The sequence below is a fragment of the Aethina tumida genome, chromosome 6, assembly GCF_024364675.1.
Source record: "Aethina tumida isolate Nest 87 chromosome 6, icAetTumi1.1, whole genome shotgun sequence".
Lineage (NCBI taxonomy): Eukaryota > Metazoa > Arthropoda > Insecta > Coleoptera > Nitidulidae > Aethina > Aethina tumida.
In genome coordinates, this window is record NC_065440.1 from 16,273,132 (window position 1) to 16,295,940 (window position 22,809).

The window sequence follows — 22,809 nt, forward strand, 5'->3', positions numbered from 1 at the left end:
TTTCATGTTTAAATGAAAACTGAGCTATATTAATTGAATTTTTAATTAAATTTGTTAATTTTAGTGTAAATTCATTTAAACACTGTATAAGTTGTGTAATTTTTTTAGTTAAGTATATCAATTTATATATATCAATTTATATATGTATTATATATAATTTATGTAATTTTTTTTTAATTTTTGATAAAATTCGTTCTAAAATTCATCAAAATTATTAATTTTTGGTATTTTTTCTTTTAAATTTAAATGCTCTTGATTAATACTGAAAAATTGTCATAATGAACTGAAGGGTTAAAATAAATAAAAACACAAATGAATAAATTATCGTTTATTCAGAAAGCAATATTAACTTTTCATTTTTAAAAATATAACAGTTGAATTGATTTCAAAAAATGTCATGAGTAAATATCCTGGAAACTAAAGAAAAGTTAATAGTTGCTAAGTATGTTACAATTTACCACAAAAAAAAAATTCACGTAAAATCACAAATCGCTTTTAAATGAAACAACGGTTCAAGATTATGTTATTTTACAATTGCCTTTTATACAAAATATATATAAACTTTGTGAATAAAATAACCAAAAAAAATGAAAAATATAACAAAATAACAACAATTATACACTTTTACGCTTCTCTGGAATTCTACAGAATAAAATTAATAAAAGCATAATTATTAATAAACGAAAATCAGCTCAATTTATTAAGTTATCCGAAATACAAAAACGTTTGTAAACCTGTTAATCGCATTTGGGTCCTTTCTGCGGTTTGCATTAATTAAAAAATATAAGTATTGATATAAAACCGTGCAAACCGGGCCTGAACTGATCCAAATCGCGAATTCATCATTTAATAATTTCCTTAGTTTGCGCAAAAGCGTGTAATTTTAATCAGGGTATTCGCCTTTAGCATTTTTATTTGTAGAAACCAGTACTGAATTTGTGTTTATCAATTTCATTTATACCTGCGAAAAACTGCACAAATGTAAATTTATTTGAGAAAACGAAATACTGGTACAAAATCTAGTTTGACATATTCATCTAACTGTCTAAAATTTTTTTTTCAAAAATAACTATTTTAGCCATTATCGTAAGAACTAAAAAATGACTTAGCTTTTTTTTTAATTAAATATTACAACTATTTTACATTTATATAGCGTCCCCCGGGATCAACGAGTTTTTTGTGGTTGAAAACGTCGCCATCCTCCGGAACTTAATTTTACCTTTAAATTTTTTTCTTTAATCAGTAATAAATAAACATTGTTAAAGAAACGCTTTAACTCTGATATCTATGTTACATTGATGTGTGTCGAGGCTCAGATTCCCAAAAACTCAAAACAAAAACAAAAAAATATAAATGCCGTGCGCCACGTTCGTGTTGGAAGCAGTGGGCAGCACAATTTGTTAACTAAAAACAAAACAGGAACGAGTCTGCGACCAGTAAAACTGCTCATATTAAATGTAAATCATTGCAAATCTGAGCACGACCGTGTTTTTACGTATATACTTCAATGTGTTTCTGGTGTCAGCCGTTTCCGGTCCGGAAGTTCAATAAATAAGCACCATAAACTAAAATCCAAAAAAACAAATTAAATAAACTCCTAATGAATACCATTTTTACCCTGTGAATTCATTTTTTTCTGTTTAGGGAACTTCCAAAGCACAAACGACTGACAGTTGTGTGTTAATATTATTATAAAATTTTTACACATTTTACGTTTTTTTTTAAACAGCTTCGGCCTAGGCCGAAGCCTGGTTTATGTTTATTTAGGAAAAACGTTCGTAAATCATAAAAAATAAGGCAGAAACACATTGACCAAACAAAAATACGTCTTAAAATGATTAAACAGCAAAATATTATGTATATGCCAAACACTTGAGTTTCATTCAGTGGGGAGGCGGGTTGTGGTAGGGACGGGCACCCCGTAGTAGTAAATTACAAAAAAAAGGAGGCCAAGTATATACATAAACAGGGGGGCAAATTCATTCGATGCAATCTGCTTTACTGTGATCGAAACTGCGGCCAAATTGATTGTCTTTCCTGTGGGGCGACGTTAGAGAGCTTGCGGCGTATTTTGAAGATTTATTCGTTGCATCAACCGTGCCCGTGACCCCCACATCCACCGACCTCTTAGTCCTAGGTGTGCAAGTGTTTTGGAACCAAAAATAAGCCTACATATAAACCTTGTAATTTCACTAATACAGTTAAATATATATATAGACACTTTTTACATATGTATATACGATCACTTTTATAATGACGACGATGATTGTTGTTGATTGATGATTGATGACGGATGATGGTCACTACAACCGTGTCTAAAAACGATCCTAAAGCATTACAAACTCGCTTCATTTAGTCCCGACATTTAAAACAGTACAATTAAACACAACGAAGGGGGTGATTTTATTTTAATAGGGGGGTGTGTGGCGTCCCGAAACCTCGTTACCGGTCGTCGGGACGCCGCATCATCAACTCGACATTGCTCCGACGCGACCGTGGTACGATTCGAGATGGTCCGTGTTTGCTCCCATTTTTATTTTTGTTGCACAATTAACAAATTAAACATTATAAAACGGCACTCCTGCGTTCCGGTCCGCACACGATCCTCGTTCTATTGTTTATTGGGTTTTTTTTATATTCTTTTTTGACTAGTATTATTTAAATACACAAAAATTAGTTATGTAAATTGTTTTTGTCCGGTGGCGCACGCGCACTTCCTCGTGGTTACTTTTTACTGACCGTTCACGTAGTACACCACTTTGTCGCTAGACTGGTTCACCACCGATTCCCAAGCTGAAACAGAAATATAAATGAGTTAAAGGTTTGCGTAAATTTTGTTGGGAGACGTGCTTAAACTAATAATTTAACCCTTTTCTGTCTAATTAGTTCTAAAATTGTGATTTTATAGACTATGAAGACTTTTCTCCTAAAATAATAAAGATTTTCTTCCTTTATACCATTATTCTGGGACACCCAGGATACTAGTAAAATTTAAAATGAAATAAAATGCTAGTTAAGTGTAAAATATGTCTATTTGGAAAATTCTCAAGTTTCGACATATAAGTAATATTTCTTTACATATTTTGCTAGTGTATGATTCTTTTGGTGTATGATCACTATAAAACTCACCTAAACCTATAAAGTTAACGATTTTGTCGTGGTGACGGGAGTCGTACTGCTCCGGCATGTAGTAACGGGCCTTGAAGGTCTCACACACGTCTTCGTTAAGCAGTTGCTCATTCACCTCGAATCCAAACACCAAACCCGGCACCTCTTTGCCGTTGACGCCGCTTAGTATAACAACCGGTGGCGCCTGGTCCTCCTCCGACGACGAAGACATCGTTGAAGTGGAGGCCTCCCTCAGACCGTTCGTGTTAACTTCAAAAAAACAAAGTACATCAAATTGTTATTTTAGTACAGTATTACATTAACTTACCAGTGTCTCCCATGGCGACAGTCTCGTGCGACACAACGCTGGACGAGGATGAGGCACTGGGCGGGCTGTCGGGCGGCAGGGCCGTCTCTTCGGACGGTTGGACGCCTCTCGCCCCGCTCAGGAAATGCTTCTCAATCGACTGGACGTCCGGTATATTGGGGGGCAGGCGTTGGGCGTTGAACTGTATGTTCTCGCGTTCATTCGCCTGGATTATCTGTCGGGGAATCACCGATTTATTAACAATTAAGCTTATACGTAACCTAATCAGTGGCAAGACTAATTAATTGACGCCTCTCATTGTCACATAGTATAAAATAGTAAATATTAGCCACAAAATTCACCATTACTAAGATATACAAGGGAGAAAATTAACACTAATTCACCTTTTTCACTTTCCTCACCATCTTAACGCAAAACACAAACAGCACAACAAAAACTGGGTTATACACTGACAACAATTCGTTTTAAAGTGACTAAAAGTGAATGGGGCATATTTTAAACGATCCATTAACAGATTATCTTATCTCGAGATGGTTAGCAAATAGAATTCCGATACGGAATACCTGCGATAATGCTTCCATTTATTATGCAAGAAATCACTTTATAATGAGACCTAATTTGGGATTAATTTTACGATTACAAATTTCCAATATTTTGTGGATTTGCTCATTTACATTTGAAAGTGTTTATGATTTTCTCGGCTAATAAATTTAAATTTTGTGATTTCTTAGATTTTTTCAAATGTTCGTGGTCCCTTTATGGAGGATTATTGATATTTTTTCAGAAATATTTGACGTATTTTATTTATAATTTCTTTTTTAATAGAGGACAAATTGTTGTTAATATTTTGAAAAATGAGGTTGTTATTCAACTGTGTGGAATATGCACAAGTAAATTTGTTTAACGTTGTTAATTACTTGACTTGTATTACCTTTGCTATGTTGTGTAAATTTAATTTTAAATAGTCATAGAATTTATTACACTGATAAGTGGGATTAATTTTCACAACAAAAACAAAAACATGTTTATCAATTTATCTTTACCTTAATTTTTATAATTATATTTATAATAAATAAATTCAAATTATTTTGCTTTATTAATTTATAAAAACTTTTAACTTGAATTTTCAGGAAATAACACAATACTAATTTAAAATTTTGAATCAAATACTTTTTTCTGACATTTTTAATTAGATTTTTATTAATTAAATTAAAAAAAATTAGATTAAATTAAAATTTTATTTGCTTTATTAATTTAATAAAAGATGATTTTATAGTAAAATATTGTTTAATTTTGTTAATTATGAACTTTTAAATTGAATTTTCAGGAAATAAGACAATACTAATCTAAAATTTACATTCAAATACTTTTTTGTAATATTATTAATTAGATTTTTATTAAAATTCAAATTATTTTGCTTAATATGAACTTTTAAATTAAATTTTCAGGAAATAAGACAATACTAATTTAAAATTTACATTCAAATACTTTTTCTATCATTATTAATAATGATTTTATAGTAAAATATTGTTTAGTTTTGTTAAATATGAACTTTTAAATTGCATTTTCAGAAAATAAGACAATACTATTTTAAAATTAACATTAAAATATTTTTTTCTGGCATTATTAATTAGATTATTATTAAAATTTAAATTATTATTACTTAAATATAAAATTACTTTATAGCAAAATGATGATTAGTTTCCCTAAATAAGAACTGAATCGAAATTTTATTAAATAACACAAGTCACTCACCGTCAAATCATTCTGTATATTAATATCGTTCTGTGTGGGTACAGTGACGGGCAACGCGACCTTAGCATTAGAAACGCCGCCGTTTTTGGCGCCCTTGCCGGCCGTGATGGCCGCCAAACTGGGCGTCGGCGGACCCGCCTTCGTCTTCTGTTGCCCAACAACTTTACCACCGTTAACCTTCTCCGCGTCCTTTTGCGCCACATGCGACTTGCCGCCACTGATAGCCGGGAAACTCTTAAAGTTCGTGACGTCCGGCGGCGTCTGAATTTTGACGGGAACGGTCGGAGTCTTGACGGCGGCCGTAACGACAGCCGCGGCGGTGCGGACTTCGACGTGGTGCACCGGCTCGGGCGGTACGACTTTGTCCTTGACGACTGCGGGCGGGACCGGTGCTGGGGGAGTCTCAACGGGGACGACGGCAACGGGAGCCGCCGGAGGCGGGACAGCCGTCACCTTGGTGACAGTCGGAGGCGGCGGCTCGACGGCCGGCTTCTCCGGCGAGAGCTTCTTCTCTTTGAGGCGGTCGTTGCTGTTCTTCGCGATATCCGCGTACGATATCGGCGTGTTCAGGCCGTCGATCGGCAACGAATGGACCTAGAACGGAATATTTAATATATTGAATACCTAGAATTTCATTAAATTTGATAAAAAATTGTGTCGACAGCACAAATAATGTATAAAATAAACAAATACCGAGTCGACGTCGGAAGAGTCGTTCGACTTCTCGCTGTGCGGCACCGAGCAGGCGACCTTGCCCCGCAGGTCGGGGGACGGCGCCCTGTTGTGGGCGTGCCGTGCGCAGCCTTCGGTGCCGGTCGCCTGCCTTCGGCCGCCGCCGCTCGATACCGAGTTGCGACGCTTCTTGCTCTTCTTCTTCGTCTTGGTCTCGATCCAAGTGTCGGCGGCGGCGCTGTTCTCCAGGTGCTCGTTCGACGTGTCGTTGGACAGTCCGGGGAACGGTGGCGGCTCCACCGTGCCCCACGAGCGTCGCTCGCGCGGCCTGTCGGCGTTGTTGCTCTTGGTCACGCGCAACGCCACCTTGGCGCCGCCGTCGCCGTGTTTCGTGCCGTCGGCGTCCACGTCAGTGCCGAACGCGAAGTCCGCCAAATTAGCTGTCGAGATCTCGCCCAACGAGTTGCTCTTCTTCAGTTCGGACGCCCGCGACTCCTTGCCCTTGGTCGAGTGGGCTCTTTGCTGTAAAGGTAAATGAAATAAAAAATAGCCCGCCATAAATTATTTCTCGATACTTTAAGAGAAAACCAAAAAAAGTGGAAAAATGCAGTTTTCATTATTTAATTTATTATTGTTTTGTCTATTGCTAATTAAAATTTCATTGGTGCTGAGACAAAATCGTATTTGTTTCAGTAAAAAAGTGGAAACAGACTATTTCCTATTTAAACCCTAATTCTTGACTTTGACACTGCTTTACTTGAAAACTAAAAATGTTTGAAAAATGCGGTTTTCATTACTTGATTTAGTATTGTTTTGTCTACTACTGACTAAAATTTCATTGATATTGAGACAAAATTATATTTTTTACAGTAGAAAAACTGGAGGCAGACTATTTCCTCCTTAAATCCTAATTCTTGACTTTGACACTGCTTTATTTGAAAACTAAAAATGTTTGAAAAATGCGATTTTCATTATTTGATTTAGTATTGTTTTATCTATTACTGATTAAAATTTCATTGATTTTGAGAAAAAATTGCATTTTTTACAGTAGAAAAACTGGAAACAGACTATTTCCTCTTTAAATCCTAATTCTTGACATTGACACTGCTTTATTTGAAATCTAAAAATGTAAAATGCGGTTTTCATTATTTGATTTAGTATTGTTTTGTCTATTGCTGACTAAAATTTAATTGATTTTGAGACAAAATTGTATTTTTACATAGAAAAACTGGACACAGGCTTTTTTCTCTTTAAATTCTAATTATTGACTTTGACACTGTTCTACAAGAAAACTAAAATTTCATTGCTTTTGAGGCAAAATTGAATTTTTTACAGGAGAAAAACTGGAGACAGACTATTTCCTCATTAAATCCTAATTCTTGACTTTGACACTGCTTTATTTGAAAACTAAAAGTATTTGAAAAATGCGGATTTCATTATTTGATTTAGTATTGTTTTGTCTATTGCTGACTAAAATTTCATTGATTTTAAAACAAAATTGTGTTTTCTACAACAAAAAAAACAGAAACAGATTTCTACTTCGCTTCCCCCTCGATATAAAGCCAACTTAGGAGGGATGAATACCTTTTTGCTTCCACCTTTGGAGCCGTCTTCGGACGTATGTTGCTTGTGAAGCTGCTTCGACTTGTGCACGTTGGGACGCTTGCCCAACGCCTCCGATCCTCCGATAAACTCCACCAGCTTGGGTATGTCGTTGATGATGTCGCTACGATGTCCCTCCACCTATCACAAAAACATCAACACCAAAACCCCAAACACAATTAAAAACGATTTACGTACATTTTCCGATGCAATCAGCACTACGTTCTTGTCGCTCTGGATCTTCTTCTTTTTCGACTTGGTGTTGGTGGTCTGTTGCAAAGCGTTACCGTTCTCATCTACCTTCTGCAAACGAGAGAACATGATTACTAACATTTTTAAAAGTAAATGGGTAAATAAGTTTTATTTATTGTGTACGTAAGGCATAAACAAATGAATAATTTAAAGGTTACCAATATAAATACGGTTTACTCACTTTGGATTCGTCAATCATTCTGTAAGTGGGGATGTAAACGCTGTACTTGCTGTGTATCACTTTGTTTTGTAGTGTTTCCAGATCGTATGTCTTTTTGTCATTGTTTAATTCCAAATCCGGTAATTGTACGCAGTCGTCCACGTTGGCTGAAATATTAAACAAATATTTTAATCTGTGATGGTGGAGATAATGTAAATGTTAGTTTTTAAGGTATTATTAAAAATTTAATTACAGCTTATTAGTTTAAAATAGAAACTTGTTAGTAGCACTGTGCATGAAATAAAATTTGTTATAAAATATTGGATAAAAATTACCCAGAGTGACATTTATCTCACATTTTCATCTAGAACTTGCAATTAAACACTCTAATTTGTTTGTTACTTACGTAAGCTGTGATAAATTTTATTGTAAATATAAATTGTGCAATAATTTTAAAAAATATTTGACAAATATAGCAAAAATAAAACTTTTACAAGAAAATAATATTTATCTAAAACTAGTAAAACACTTATTAGTTTGTAAATTATTTAGATAATTATTATAACAGATTTTGTTTCTTCCAAAACATAATTTTCAACTTTAATTGTATATTACATGAAAACTAAAAGCGATGGAAAAATGCGGTTCTCATACTTCAATATGTTATTGTTTATTCTATTGCTGTTGTGAATTTCATTAATTTTGATACAACATTGTATTTTTCACAACAGAAAAACTGAAAATAGAATTTTCTTCCTCTCCAAAACCTAATTCTTGACTTTGATGGTGTTTTTCACAAAAACTAAAACAGATGGAAAAATGCGGTCTTCATAATTCAATTTGTTATTGATTTTTTTATTGCTGTTGTGAATTTTATTAATTTTGATACAACATTGTATTTTTCACAACAGAAAAACTGGAAACAGAGTTTTATTCCTCTTCAAAATCTAATTCTTGATTTTGATGATGTTTTTCATGAAAACTAAAACAGATGGAAAAATGCGTTCTTCATAGTTCAATTTGTTATTGTTTATTCTATTGCTGTTGTGAATTTCATTAATTTTAATACAACATTGTATTTTTCACAACAGAAAAACTAGAAACAGATTTGATTCCTCTCCAAAACCTAATTCTTGACATTGATAGAGTTCTATAAGATTAATAGGACACTAAATTAGTTTGCCAATTTTTTTACAATTGTTTTAAACAGCAAGAATGTATAAATATTATATAAATAATTTATCATAGACATAAAGATTATTTGAAAGTTTTTATCACAATTCAATTAGTATTAAGCCAACAAATTCACTCACAGACTTGCAGGGTGGCCTTGCTGGTGAACTTGGCCGGCACCTGAACGGCCGGGGCGGCCTGTTGCTGCTGCTGCTGCTGCGCCTGGACCCCGGCCGCACTATCGGCCGAGGCGGCGGCCGCCGCAGCCGCCGCCAGCTCGACGGGCGGCGGTTCCGTCTGGTAGTTCTGGGCCAGCGAGTCGTCCTCGAGCAGCCCCATCGACTCCATGTCGATGGCGGTGTAGTCCGGGGCGTTGCGCAGCTCCCGCTTGCGCCTCGCCTCCTCGAAGAACTGCAGGTCGTGCACCTGCGTCATGCTCGCGTTCACGTTGCATGGTAGACTGCCTGAAAAATTTTTTGGGATTTTAGTGACGAGGTCAAGATAAACGCGAATGATTTATAATCGAATTAGTGCGACAGTACGAAACGTTTGTGCAGTAATTGTTCCAGTGACAAATGGAAGATTTCTCTTTGCATTCGAGAAACGAGGTCGGGCTATAATAATTTTTCCGCATTTACGGAAAGGAAACTGGCGTCTATCGAGTTATTTCCTTCGTTGTAATGAGATATGAGTATTTTACTTTATACTTGAAAATGATATTTCCGTTTGTAGTCGGTTATTACTTTCCAATTACAGAAAAATGCATTTTTAGACACGATATTTTGCTGTGCCATTTTCTTCTGAAGGTTTAAATGTATGAGGATAACATTTTTTAATATTAAATAGACCGTATCAATTAAAAATATGATTACGGTTTAGTAAATTTCAATTTTAAATAAAAAAATCTAGGTCAAATGAATTGTTTTTAGTGTATTATTAACTGTAGAGGACAGTCCTCAATATAAGAAATAAAATAAAATTAAAAGAAGTATATCAAAATTGTAGAAATGAAAATAATATTTATTAAAATTTGTTTAAAATTAGATATGGTAATTTTTTATGTTGTAAAGATACACAAATCCTTCATTACACTACTGGAATTATTTATTAAGGTATAATAGAAAGACAAATAAAACTGAGATATATAGCAATTATTATAAAAGGAATTACTCAATCAAAGAAGTAAAACAAAATTTTAAAACTGAAAGTAACTGAAATAACCACAGAAACATGGCAGAGTCTTTCGATACATTTATTTTGGGTAATAATGTAGATGTTATTACCAATATTCTTCGAAATATACAAGTATATCCATTATCATGAAAATAATCACCAGAAACTGACATTTCTATAGTATTTGTTCATAAAGATATAATATTATAGGAATTATTAATTAATTTATAGTAGGAAAGACAATTAAACTTATATGTATGATAATTATTATAACAGGAATTATTCAATCGAAGAAGTAAAACAAAATTTTAAAATTGTAAGTAACTGAAGTAACCACTGAAACATAGCAGAGTCTTTCGATACACTTATTTTGGATAATAATATAGATGTTGCTACCAAGATTCTTCAAAACACACAAATGTATCCATTATTAAGAGAATAATCACCAGAAACTAACATTTCTACATGATTCTATGATTCAATCGAAGAAGTAAAACAAAATTTTAGAACTAAAAGTAACAGAAGTACAAAAATATAGCAGAGTCCTTCAATATGTTTATTTTTGATAATACACAAGAATATTCAAAATTACAGACAAAAATACATTACACAATTTATATACTCAGAAGTATATAGTTAAATAATACATAACTTGATTATTTTTGATAAATTCAGGTCGTAACTGTATGATTTCTTTGGTTAATCGCTATTCAAGTGTTTATAAATATCCTTTTTTACACCTCATTAATGATAAAAAACAATCATGGAATAAAAAAACTAAAAATGTAGTATATAAACATATTATACCTTTGTAACAACAAAATAGTGAAGAAATAGAAGAAATATTTAACAAATATACATTAATGTTGAAAGTAAAAGTAATAATAGAAATAGACTGTAAACAAATTAGATATTTTTATATTGCATAGTAGTTAATGTTTTTGAAAAGAAGTATATACTAATGAACAAATTAAAAAGTCCAGACATGTCATACACAAAAAATTGGTAACAATACATTAAAAATTGAAGTGTTATCACTTAATAATAATAATTAATAAGCAGCTTGACAGTCCAACGAAAACGCTACAATAATGACTTGCACATTACAAGTGTCAAAAGTACGACCTCGAATACATTCCATAAACAACAACAGACGGACGCAACCCCGTACAATCGTACCAATAACAAACACTCATTACTATCATCGGTACCACTTCCGACTCACAAAACCCCATCTAAAAAAAACCGAACCCAAAGACACAACAGCAACACACACCAGCCGACCCAGCCAGCGGTGATCACGCGACCACCGCGGGACAAAAACCTAAATAAAAAACAAAACACATCAATCCTCTTTACCGGCGTCCGGCCTCAGATGGTCGATGTCCAACAGGTGCTGTTTCACCGGGTAGGCGTCGCACTCGCAGTTCCGGTGCATCGCGTGTGCCCCGCGTGCCGGGTGCAACAAGTGTCCGGCGTTGGCGGCGACGACGGCCGGGGGGGGCCTGCTACGTGTGGCGAAAAAACGGGCGCCGGGAACGTTCCTCTCTATCTCTCTCGCTGTGTGTGTATATGCGGACGTCGCGACGCCTCACATCGCGCGCACACACGCACTCGCACACGTACACGGGCACGGGGACACGCGGTCGACGTGAAAAAAAACGGGATTTCGGGGCGGTGCGTGTGTGACAGACGGGGCGAACTCGCGAATCGCACGGTTTTGAGGTTAGGTGCGCCGGGTCAGAAATAAAAAACCACCGAGCGACTGACTGGCGAGTGCTCGGCGGGCCGCGAGGTTGCCAGCTCGGCGATGGGACGCGGTCGGGTCTCACTCTCTGTGGTGTACGGCCGCGGACGCACTGTTGTCCGAACACGAGTGCCTAATTGATTTTGTGTTTAATTTTGTGTTTTAATAATTTTTATGTAAAACGGTCATGGGTGCCAACTTGAAACATTCAAACCACCATCAACATGTGGTTGAATTAAACGTAATTTTTTATAAAATCAAAGCTTATTTCTGTAATTTTTTGTGTTTTTTTATTATTAATTTAAGGTAATTAACAATGTTCTTCCTTTACATTTTATTCACAAACTGAAAATTGTTGACAAAAATAAAATTTACTCGAATATTTATAAATATATTGTTATAACATTGAAATATTTTGGCAGTTATTACAAAAATAATAGAGTTATTAGTAAAAAACACCTTTATAAATTATAAAAGGAAAATTATTTCAAAAATATAGGAATTTTTCTTTTTGAGCCATGAGTGGTTGGTATGAATCTAACTGTCAAATTCGGTTTACCCAAGTTAAAAAGAAAACAATAGTTTATTATTTATGTATAGCTTTAAAACAAATGTTTTCGATAAATTCCAGAATGTATTTCTAAAGTTTCCTAATTAAAGGTAAGAAATGAATCTGTTTTTAACATAAATGATTTCCAATAGATTAATTAATTATGAATAAGAAAAATCAATGGTTTATAATATTTTAAGAATATTTTTTTGATTAATATATAATTTGATAAAATAGGTAAAATATCTTTATGTTATCGAAAATTTCCTCGTGAGTTCCTTATTGTATTTTCTAGAAGTTTCAAATAATTTTAGTTTGTTCTAATAAATAAATAATATTGGTAGAATTTTGTGTCTTTTAGATTTAGAAATAATTAAGAATACTCATTAAAATACAAAATTCAAGGTAGGATTATGTTAATTTACTAATTTTGTGACAATAAAATTCTTAATTTCTGTACTGAAATTAATTAGAATACCTTCAAAAATACAATCTTCTAAAAATAGTTTATTTATTTATTAGAACAGATTAAAATGATCAAGAATGCCCAAAACAATACAAAACACAGGAAGGAATTTTGTTTATTTATTAAAAAAGACATGTTTACATGTTTTAACAATTTATAACTTATTTGTGTTCGTTAAAATTCTTAATTTATATACTGTAATTAATTAGAATACTTTCAAAAGATAGAAAAGTTTATTTATTTATTAGAACAAGTTAAAATTATCAAGAATACCCAAAAAAATACAAAACACAGGAAGAAATTTTATTCATTTATTAGAACACACATTTTTACATGTTTTAACAATTTATGACTTATTTGTGTTCATTAAAATTCTTAATTTATATACTGTATTTAATTAGAATACTTTCAAAAGATACAAACCTTTAAGAAAAGTTTATTTATTTATTAAAACAGGATAAAATTATCAAGAATACTCAAAACAATATAAAACACAGGACGGAATTTTATTCATTTATTAAAACAGACATTTTTACACGTTTTAACAATTTATGACTTTTTTTGAATTCGTTAAAATACGTAATTTATAATATATATTTATTTAGAATACTTTCAAAAGATACAAACCTCCAGAAAACATTTATTTATTTATTAGAACAGATTAAAATTATCAAGATTACCCAAAACAATACAAAACACAGGAAAGAATTTTGTTTATTTATTAAAACAAACATTTTTACATATTTTAACAATTTATGACTTATTTGTGTTCATTAAAATTCTTCATTGTTACAATGAATTTAATTAGAATGCTTTCAAAAGATACAAATCTCTAAAAAAAGTGTATTATTAGAACAGGTTAATATTATTAAAAATATCCAAAACAATACAAAACTGAGGAAGGAATTTTGATCATTTTTTGAAACAGACATTTTTACACGTTTTAAACAATTTATGACATATTTGTTCCCATTAAAATTCTTAATTTTTATATTGAATTTAATTAGAATACTTTCAAAAGATACAAACCTGTGAAAAAAGTTTATTTATTTATTAGAACAGATTAAAATTATTAAGAATACCTAAAACTCAAGAAGGAATTTTGTTCATTTATTAAAACAGACATTTTTACATGTTTTAACAATTTATGACTTTTTTATATTTATTTATTTATTATTTCCTTAATTATTTCAATTAATTAATATTTTTTCTTCAAACTGTTGATATGACCGTTCCAAAACACTTTGTATACGTAACACCAACAAGTCTAGGATCGATCGCATTTCACAATTTTACACCATTATCTACAAACCTGATGTAAATAAACAAACTACGACAACACAGCCGTACTGCAATTGACATTGCCAAGTTTGTACCAAATTTCAGATAAGATAAGACTAAACAATCAGTCCTAAAGTCCAAAATGCGAATGGCAAAAACCACCAGCCACTAATTAACGTATACTTTTCCTGAACTACATTAATTAAACAATTAATAAATAAGTATTAAATATATTGTTTCAGTTTTGGTGTGGCAGCGTCGCGCGTGGGCGACACGAAAAGCGTCGGCCTTGGATGCAACGCAAACCGAAATGCCGGACGAGAAACAAAACGGCATAAAAGACGGAAAGGGGCACCAAAATAAACGTGTAAATTACATATTCACATATTCATACACCGAATAAATGAACACCGAAGCCATTTAAACTCTAAATAAACCAAAATTAAGGTGTAAATTGAACGTTTAAAATTTATACGCCCTTTGGGATCCATTCACGGCATGCTAAATACGTTTTTAGGAACGCCTTGACACACAAAACCTCTCACACGCACACACACACACAGGTCGAACTGAATTTTCGTGTTGCGGAGCAACATTTACTCTAAAAATTAAATTAAATGCACACCGAAATGCGAGAACGGATGGGGTGGTTTCACATTCGAGGCCCGGAAATTGGGGGAGGAGGGAGAAGTACGTGTTGCGTCTCCGCTGCTGATGTGATACGAATGGGAGATTATTTCATTTCGGTATTTAAACGGGTAAACGGCGTTGAGTCATTCGAAATGCTGAAAATTTGCAATTTTTTACGTTATTTCACTTAGTAATGTTACTCATGGATGAGTAAGTGAAATTATTTTATCTGTAGTTTTATTATTTAATGTTCGAACAACCAACAAAAGATAAATTACTAATAGAACAATATTTTTTATATTTGTTGCAGGATTCTCTAAATTGTATTCAATGTCAAAACTCCCAAAGAAAACACATTATTAGTAAAACAGGACCTTAGAAATATATTTTCTGTCAACTATAAAACCAAGTTTCCCTATAAAAAATTGATTTGTTTTTGTTTTTTATTGTTTTTACGTTATTCCACATCCAATATTCCTCAGATATGAGGAGCTAAGACTATTTGGTGTATAACTTTATTATTCAAAAGTGAAACTGCCAAAGAAAACAAATTATTAGTAAAACAGGATCTTGGAAATATTTTGTTATATTTTCTAACAACTTTAAAAACAAGTTTCCCTATAAAAAATTGATTTGCTTTTGTTTTTTATTGTTTTTATGTTATTCCACATCCAATATTCCTCAGATATGAGGGGCTAAGACTATTTGGTGTATAACTTTATTATTCAAAAGTGAAACTGTCAAAGAAAACAAATTATTTGTAAAACAGGATCTTGGAAATATTTTGTTATATTTTCTGACAACTTTAAAACCAAGTTTTACTATAAAAAATTGATTTATTTTCGTTTTTTATTGTTTTTATGTTATTCCACATCTAATTATCCTCAGATATGAGGAGCTAAGACAATTTGGTGTATAACTTTATTATTCAAAAGTGAAACTGCCAAAGAAAACAAATTATTAGTAAAACAGGATCTTGGAAATATTTTGTTATATTTTCTAACAACTTTAAAAACAAGTTTCCCTATAAAAAATGATTTGTTTTTGTTTTTTATTGTTTTTATGTTATTCCACATCCAATATTCCTCAGATATGAGGAGCTAAGCCTATTTGGTGTATAACTTTATTATACAAAAGTGAAACTGTCAAAGAAAACAAATTATTTGTAAAACAGGATTTTGAAAATATTTTGTTATATTTTCTAACAACTTTAAAACCAAGTTTCACTATAAAAAATTGATTTATTTTCGTTTTTTGTTGTTTTTATGTTATTCCACATCTAATAATCCTCAGATATGAGGAGCTAAGACAATTTGGTGTATAACTTTATTATTCAAAAATGAAACTGCCAAAGAAAACAAATTATTAGTAAAACAGATCTTGGAAATATTTTGTTATATTTTCTAACAACTTTCAAACCAAGTTTCCCTATAAAAAATGATTGTTTTTGTTTTTTATTGTTTTTATGTTATTCCACATCTAATATTCCTCAGGTATGAGGAGCTAAGACTATTTTGTGTATAACTTTATTATCTAATCTGTCAAAGAAAACAAATTGTTAGTAAAACAGGATCTTAGAAATATTTTATTATATTTTCAGACAACTTTAAAGCCAAGTTTCTCCATAAAAAGTGTTTTGTTTTTATTTTTTATTGTTTATTTACTGAAACTATTTTATCCATTATAATTTAAACTATGTATGTAAACCAACTTAGTAAGTTATGAACTGAAATACAATACAACTTTAATAATATTTACTGATGAAGCATTATTTAAAAATAGTTATGCAAGGCATAAAAGCAGACAACAAAGCAAACTTAACATTACAAAGAAAATGCATCCAAGCAGTTTTTCTGAATAAAAAAAAAACAATGTTTATGTGTTCCTGTAAATAGATTTTAAATAGGGACATTTTTATGATCTACAGATTGTGTTTCCTTTCAACAGTGAAGTATTTCAAGTAAAACGAATGGAAAAAAGGTAACAAGGAATAAAAATGATTGTTTATTATAAACAAATAAATAAGTTGTTGTTTATTAAATAAAATCGAAAGCAAAACAATGTCGGACATGATAAATGATAGAGGAGGAAGCCAGTGTTAGGTGTGAACATCCCCTGCAACATCGAAAACACCCCCAACGCCATCCAGTGACCGGATCCCGGGAACATGTCACTCACCTCCTTCCCGCTGACGGGCGCTGACGTTGCGACGGGTGCGATGCCTGCGCTCCGCCTCGTACAGCTCCTCGTTCGCCAGGTTGTCCAGACTGCCGGCGTGCATCACGTTCTCCGATATGGACGAGGGCTTGCGGCGGCCGCCGGCGCCGCCTTGGCCGTGGGCGCCGCCGCCCGAACCGCCGCCGTAGCGGCGGCCGCCGTTGGGCCGCGCGGTCGTGTTGAAGTAGCGCACCAGCTCGGAGCCGCCCGCGCTCGTCGCCCTGTTCTTGCGCTCATCCTCGACCGCCTTGCTCAGCAAGTTCTGGAATCAGATTGAACGTCGTTGTTTAATCAGGAAATGGTCAGGAGCTTAGTAACTTTCTAAAAATGTTTAAGTTTTAGTAACTATATTGCCTACTTGAAAACCATAACTTTCTATTGAAATAAGTTTTAGTAACTGACTTCTATTTAAATAACTGGAGTTTATAACTGAAATATGTTGAAATTTTAGTAACAGTCTTCTTCATCTAAGACTGAAGGATATACTGAAATATTCAAGTTCAGGTTCAAGTTTTAGTAACTATATTTTCTATTTGAAAACCCCATCTTTATACTGAAATATGTTTAAGTTTTAGTAACTGACTTGTATCTAAATTACTGAAGTTTATAACTGAAATATGTTCAAGTTTTAGTAACAGCCGTCTCCATCTAAGACTGAAGGATATACTGAAATATTCAAGTTCAGATTCAAGTTTTAGTAACCGTCTTTTGTGCCTAAAATTCGAGACTTTAAAATCTAAAAATGTTCAAGTTTTAGTAACTATATTTTCTATTTGAAAACCACAACTTTATACTGAAATATGTTTAAGTTTTAGTAACTGACTTGTATCCAAATTAGTGGAGTTTGTAACTCAAATATGTTCAAGTTTTAGTAACAGTCGTCTCCATTTAAGACAGAAGTATATACTGAAATATTCAAGTTCAGGCTCAAGTTTTAGTAACTATACTTTCTATTTGAAAACTACAACTTTCTATTGAATTTTTAGTAATTATTTTCTGTGTAATGATTAAACTTTAACTAACTTAAGTTTATTCAATAGTGATTATATCAATTAAATATATAAAATAGACAAAACATATTATTAATTATCTCATATGAATTTACAAATTAATTGTCAAATAAAAAACTGCAGTAAAAATTAATATTCAACATAAAATTAGTTTAATAAAGCTGACTTAACACAACTATTTTGTTTCATTTACTCCTTCAACCTTAAATTAATTTGGTATTCTTAATACTAGACACAAAGACGATATAATTAGCCACCCATAAAATTACGTCCTCATTACAATATTAATTAAATGTTAGATTATCTAGTTATGACGCCATAAATAAAAACAGACACGTCGTTAACAAAATTACATCTGGTAACATAAAAAAAATCATAAACATTATACAATTATCATCAATAATTGGGAAATATTTTATTGTTGTACACATAGTTGTCCACAATTATGAGTAACATTTAAAAATGTTACATTTACAAAGTTTAACGTGAACAAATTCCAAACGTCCAACATCACAATTGTTTATAAAAGTACATCCGTTAATTGGACGGTTAATCGCCTTCACATGGCATTAAACCGTTCATTTATTAACAGACGATTATCAGCCGATTATCATTGTGGGATTTATCGAGTGTGTCATTCGGATTCGCATTTCTTGACCCACATCAACTCGAAAAACGATGTGTTTACATACACGCACCGTGCGACGTAAAAGCGATTAATTAAAATATGAATTGGTCGATTATGTGGGTACGTTACCTTGAACAATTTACTTTTGCCCTCTTTGTCCTTCGGATTTTTGTAGTGGATCGCCTCCTCAAGCAGCGCCTTGAGTTCGTCGTCGTTTAGGTTGGATAGTGTCTGAAATTAAAAAAAAAAAATTCATTGGTATTGGTAAACATTTTCGATTATTATTAAATTGACAACATAAATTGGTTGTTGTAAATTACACACGTACGGGCAATAAAACGGTTTTATTCGAAATTGAAGCGCTAATCTTGATGTGCAATAAAAATAAATCGAAATTAACGGGATTGGTAAAACGATGACGCTATCAAAAATAGACTCATTATTACAAATTCTATAAATTATTCGATGGAACAAACAATGATATCACACTACCAATTTGTAATGGTTAAACTTTACTCGTTGTGTCAGGCAGGTAAGAATAAATTATTTTTTAAAGGTTTACGTTGTACAAGTTATTTTAGTAACTAATGCCTGATAAAGCAGAATGCTTAATAACGATATGGTCATGTTTCAGTAACTCAGATATTTTAGACAAACATATTTCCAATGTTCTACTATTTGGTCCAGTATTAGTAACTTCCAATTATGAATAACAAACAGTACATTATATTGAAGTGTCTTTGAGATTCAGTACCTGTTTATTCGACATATAAAACAAAATATTTTATCACATTATGGTTAAGTTTTAGTAACTCTCCATAATGTTTGATAAAAGTTAAACTGGAATATGTTCAGGATTTAGTAACAGGTAATTCTGTTTGAAAAACAACATATACAAGTATGTTCAAGTTTTAATAACTCTCCATTATATTTAAAGAACAGGATGTTTTATTAAAATATGGACAGGCCTTAGGAACTCACTGTTACTAATGTTTAATAAATAGAACAATATACTCAAATATGTTCAAGGCTTAGTAACTGCTTATTCTGTCTAAGATATAGAATGTTTTACTATAATGTGGTCAAGTATTAGTAACTCCCCATTATGACTGATGAACAGGACATTATATCGAAATGCCTTTGAGATTCAGTACCTGTTTATTTTACTTATAAAACAGAATATTTTATCACAGTATGGTTTTGTTTTAGTAACTCTCCATAATGTTTGATAAAAGTTAAACTGGAATATGTTCAGGATTTAGTAACAGCTAATTCTGTTTTAAAAACAACATATACAAGTATGTTCAAGTTTTAGTAACTCTCCATTATATTTGAAGAACAGGATGTTTTATTACAATATGGTCAGTCCTTAGTAATTCACTGTTATTAATTACAGAACAATATACTCAAATATGTTCAAGGTATAGTAACTGCTAATTCTGTGAAAGAAATGGTCAAGTATTAGTAACTCCCCATTATGATTGACAAACATGACATTATATTGAAATGCCTCTGTGAGTCAGTAAATGTTTATTCAACTTATAAAACATTAGTAACAGCTAATTCTGTTTGAAAAACAACATATACAAGTTTGTTCAAGTTTTAGTAACTCTCCATTATATTTGAGGAACAGGATGTTTTATCACAATATGGTCAGGCCTTTGTAATTCACTGTTACTAATGTTTAATAAATAGAATAATTTACTCAAATATGTTAAAGGTTTTGTAACTGCTTATTCTGTCTTAGAAATAGAATGTTTTACTACAATATGGTCAAGTATTAGTAACTCCCCATTATGATTGATCAACAGGACATTATATCTAAATGTCTTTTGAGTACCTGATTATTCAACATAAAACAGAATATTTTATCACAATATGGTTATGTTTTAGTAACTTTCCATAATGTTTGATAAACGCTAAACTGAAATATGTTCAGGATTTAGTAACAACCAATTGTGTTTGAAAAACAAAATATTTTATCACAATAGTATGGTCAAATTTTAACATGTTTTCATTACGTTTAGAAAACAGTTTCTGACACAAAAAGAATATTGTGTTAGATTACAAGTATTAGTAACTGTCTTCCTGTTTGAAACATATTGTAAGGCAGTTTTTGTAACAATCTTTACAAAACTATCGGATAACAAAATGTGAGAGTTTCCATATAAAGGCGCCATACATATTTTGCAACACAACCAAATCTAACGATGAAGCAACCACAAATTTATTAACCACATGTTAATTAAGTAGCCCAGATCGATAAGGGCCAATCCTAAAAATGGTCATACACAACGAACGAACCGTACCGAATCCAAAACACTTCTATGTACGGACCCGTTTGGTGAGGTAATCGTCGTCGGACAACGGCTCGCCGTTAATCGAATGATTGGCCTATTTCACTTAGGTAATTTTTATTTATTCCTCTCTTCACGCTCCCATGCAAATCGATCTAATTGACGGACGATTGTTGCATTCGTTTTGTTTTTTTCGGGTGAAATATTAAGTAGGATGTCGCCCCGATTGGACGAGGTCATTATCAGCTGTAACAAGCTATTATTAAACGTCTGAAAAAGCTGATTAGGTCATCAGACGTTAATTTCGAAAACACTTATGGGCTTGTTAAGTTTTTTTGCAACGAATCAACAACAAATCCACGTTTATCCACACCGTTTTGGTGTCTGTGATAAAATTTGTCGACTCGTATAATTTGTGGCTTTTATTGTGTGCGTTGGGCAAACAATTATGCAATCGATTCGATCGTTTGTTAATTAAGGTGTTCACAATTTATGTGGCAACTTCCTCATCTTTCACAATTGTGAAAAAAAAAGCACATTTACTCGGTCGTGGAGAGATTTATATAGAAATGCATTGTGTGTATTTGTACATTGTACATTGTTGCAGTTTTAAAATACGTTTCGAAGTTTGCTACAGTTAGTTAGGGCAGGAAATTTCCGAGGTGCATCTCCGGATTAAGTTCCAAACTTTGATACTGTTACCTCAATTGACAGCAAAGAAAAAATCAATAAAGAAACAAATGTTATTAAACATGTCTCGATTTTCGTGGGGTTTCCAACACCATCCGAATTTAACCGGTTTAATAGCAACCACCCAAAGCAATTCACTTTTGTTTTCACACAGCTATTAATAGACCGAATGAATCAGGGACGAAAATTACGATTTTTCCCCGATTTCACTGGAACTTTTACAGCTGATTCGGGGGGATAAAGTGGGTCAATTGTGTCTGGGGCCAAGCCGGGTGCCGGAACCCGCATGTTTTGCCCCGGGACACACAAAAATTGGCTTCGATCGCCTGTTAATCCAATTGGTAGTGAACAAATGCTGACGCCCAACAATGGGACGTCAGCTGTCACGTTAGGAAAGCTGATGGGCCGTCCGGCTTTCAATCGCGGCCACTTCGGACATCAATTTGGCCCCGATTGTTGTCCCACTGTTTTAAAAGGGCCCCAAAAACACCGTTCGGGCACAAAGTACGTCACCTGTCAAATGGCAAATTGACGAACGATATTTTGTAAATTATCGATTGTCGCCCTGCGTTGTTTTATCAAAACCGCGCCGCCGGGGGGCGAATTCGGGTGCAGGTTGCGTTCGAAATGGGGGCTGGTACGAACCTTCGCGTCTTTGTCGTTCTCCTTGGCGGTGTCGTTCAGGCACACTTTGTCCGCACGGTCGCATTTGTCGGGGGCCTTAGGACTGGTGTCATTTTCGGGCGACGGGGCCATTATTCGTGCGGCCGCCTAAAATAAATAAGAAATAGTTCCCGAGGCACTTCACGAATTTCTTGATGCGCACATATTAATCCGGTCACGAACACGATCACGATTTCGCACTGTGCGGCCCGTTCACCAGTCGTTTCGGCACTTTTTCTTCAATTTCAAGTAGTCTTTTCTACATAACAACCACATTTTAATATTATATGACCACCATTTTTACCCATTATTTTACGACATTTCGGTGTGCGCGGGCAGCGCCACCGTGCGCCAGCTCACGCAGTGCAACAATGGATCGACGAATTGCAGGTATCTGTATCGATTTG

General features: G+C 33.2%; 1 protein-coding gene and 1 long non-coding RNA gene across 4 annotated transcripts; one reads left to right on the top strand and one right to left on the bottom strand.

The window, feature by feature from the left end:
• Positions 1 to 313: 313 nt before the first annotated feature.
• On the bottom strand, positions 314 to 22,736 carry LOC109604854 (uncharacterized). Of its 3 annotated transcripts, XM_049968353.1 has the most exons (12): positions 22,385 to 22,736; positions 18,882 to 18,983; positions 17,076 to 17,376; positions 9,191 to 9,514; positions 7,899 to 8,044; positions 7,664 to 7,768; positions 7,448 to 7,606; positions 5,885 to 6,385; positions 5,192 to 5,785; positions 3,437 to 3,650; positions 3,130 to 3,378; positions 314 to 2,793 (listed from the first exon to the last, which is right to left on the bottom strand). In XM_049968353.1, exons 1-12 carry the CDS (start codon positions 22,493 to 22,495, stop codon positions 2,732 to 2,734), a joined length of 2,868 nt encoding a protein of 955 aa, XP_049824310.1. In that variant the 5' UTR covers positions 22,496 to 22,736; the 3' UTR covers positions 314 to 2,731. The 3 variants fall into 3 exon arrangements, with proteins under 3 accessions (XP_049824310.1, XP_049824311.1, XP_049824312.1); XM_049968354.1 differs by lacking the exon at positions 7,448 to 7,606; XM_049968355.1 differs by lacking the exons at positions 17,076 to 17,376; positions 18,882 to 18,983; positions 22,385 to 22,736 and adding an exon at positions 11,583 to 12,103.
• Positions 12,525 to 14,686, top strand: LOC109604863 (uncharacterized). Its single transcript, XR_002191907.2, has 2 exons — positions 12,525 to 12,630; positions 14,510 to 14,686. It is a non-coding gene; the product is annotated as an uncharacterized LOC109604863 (long non-coding RNA).
• Positions 22,737 to 22,809: the final 73 nt, after the last annotated feature.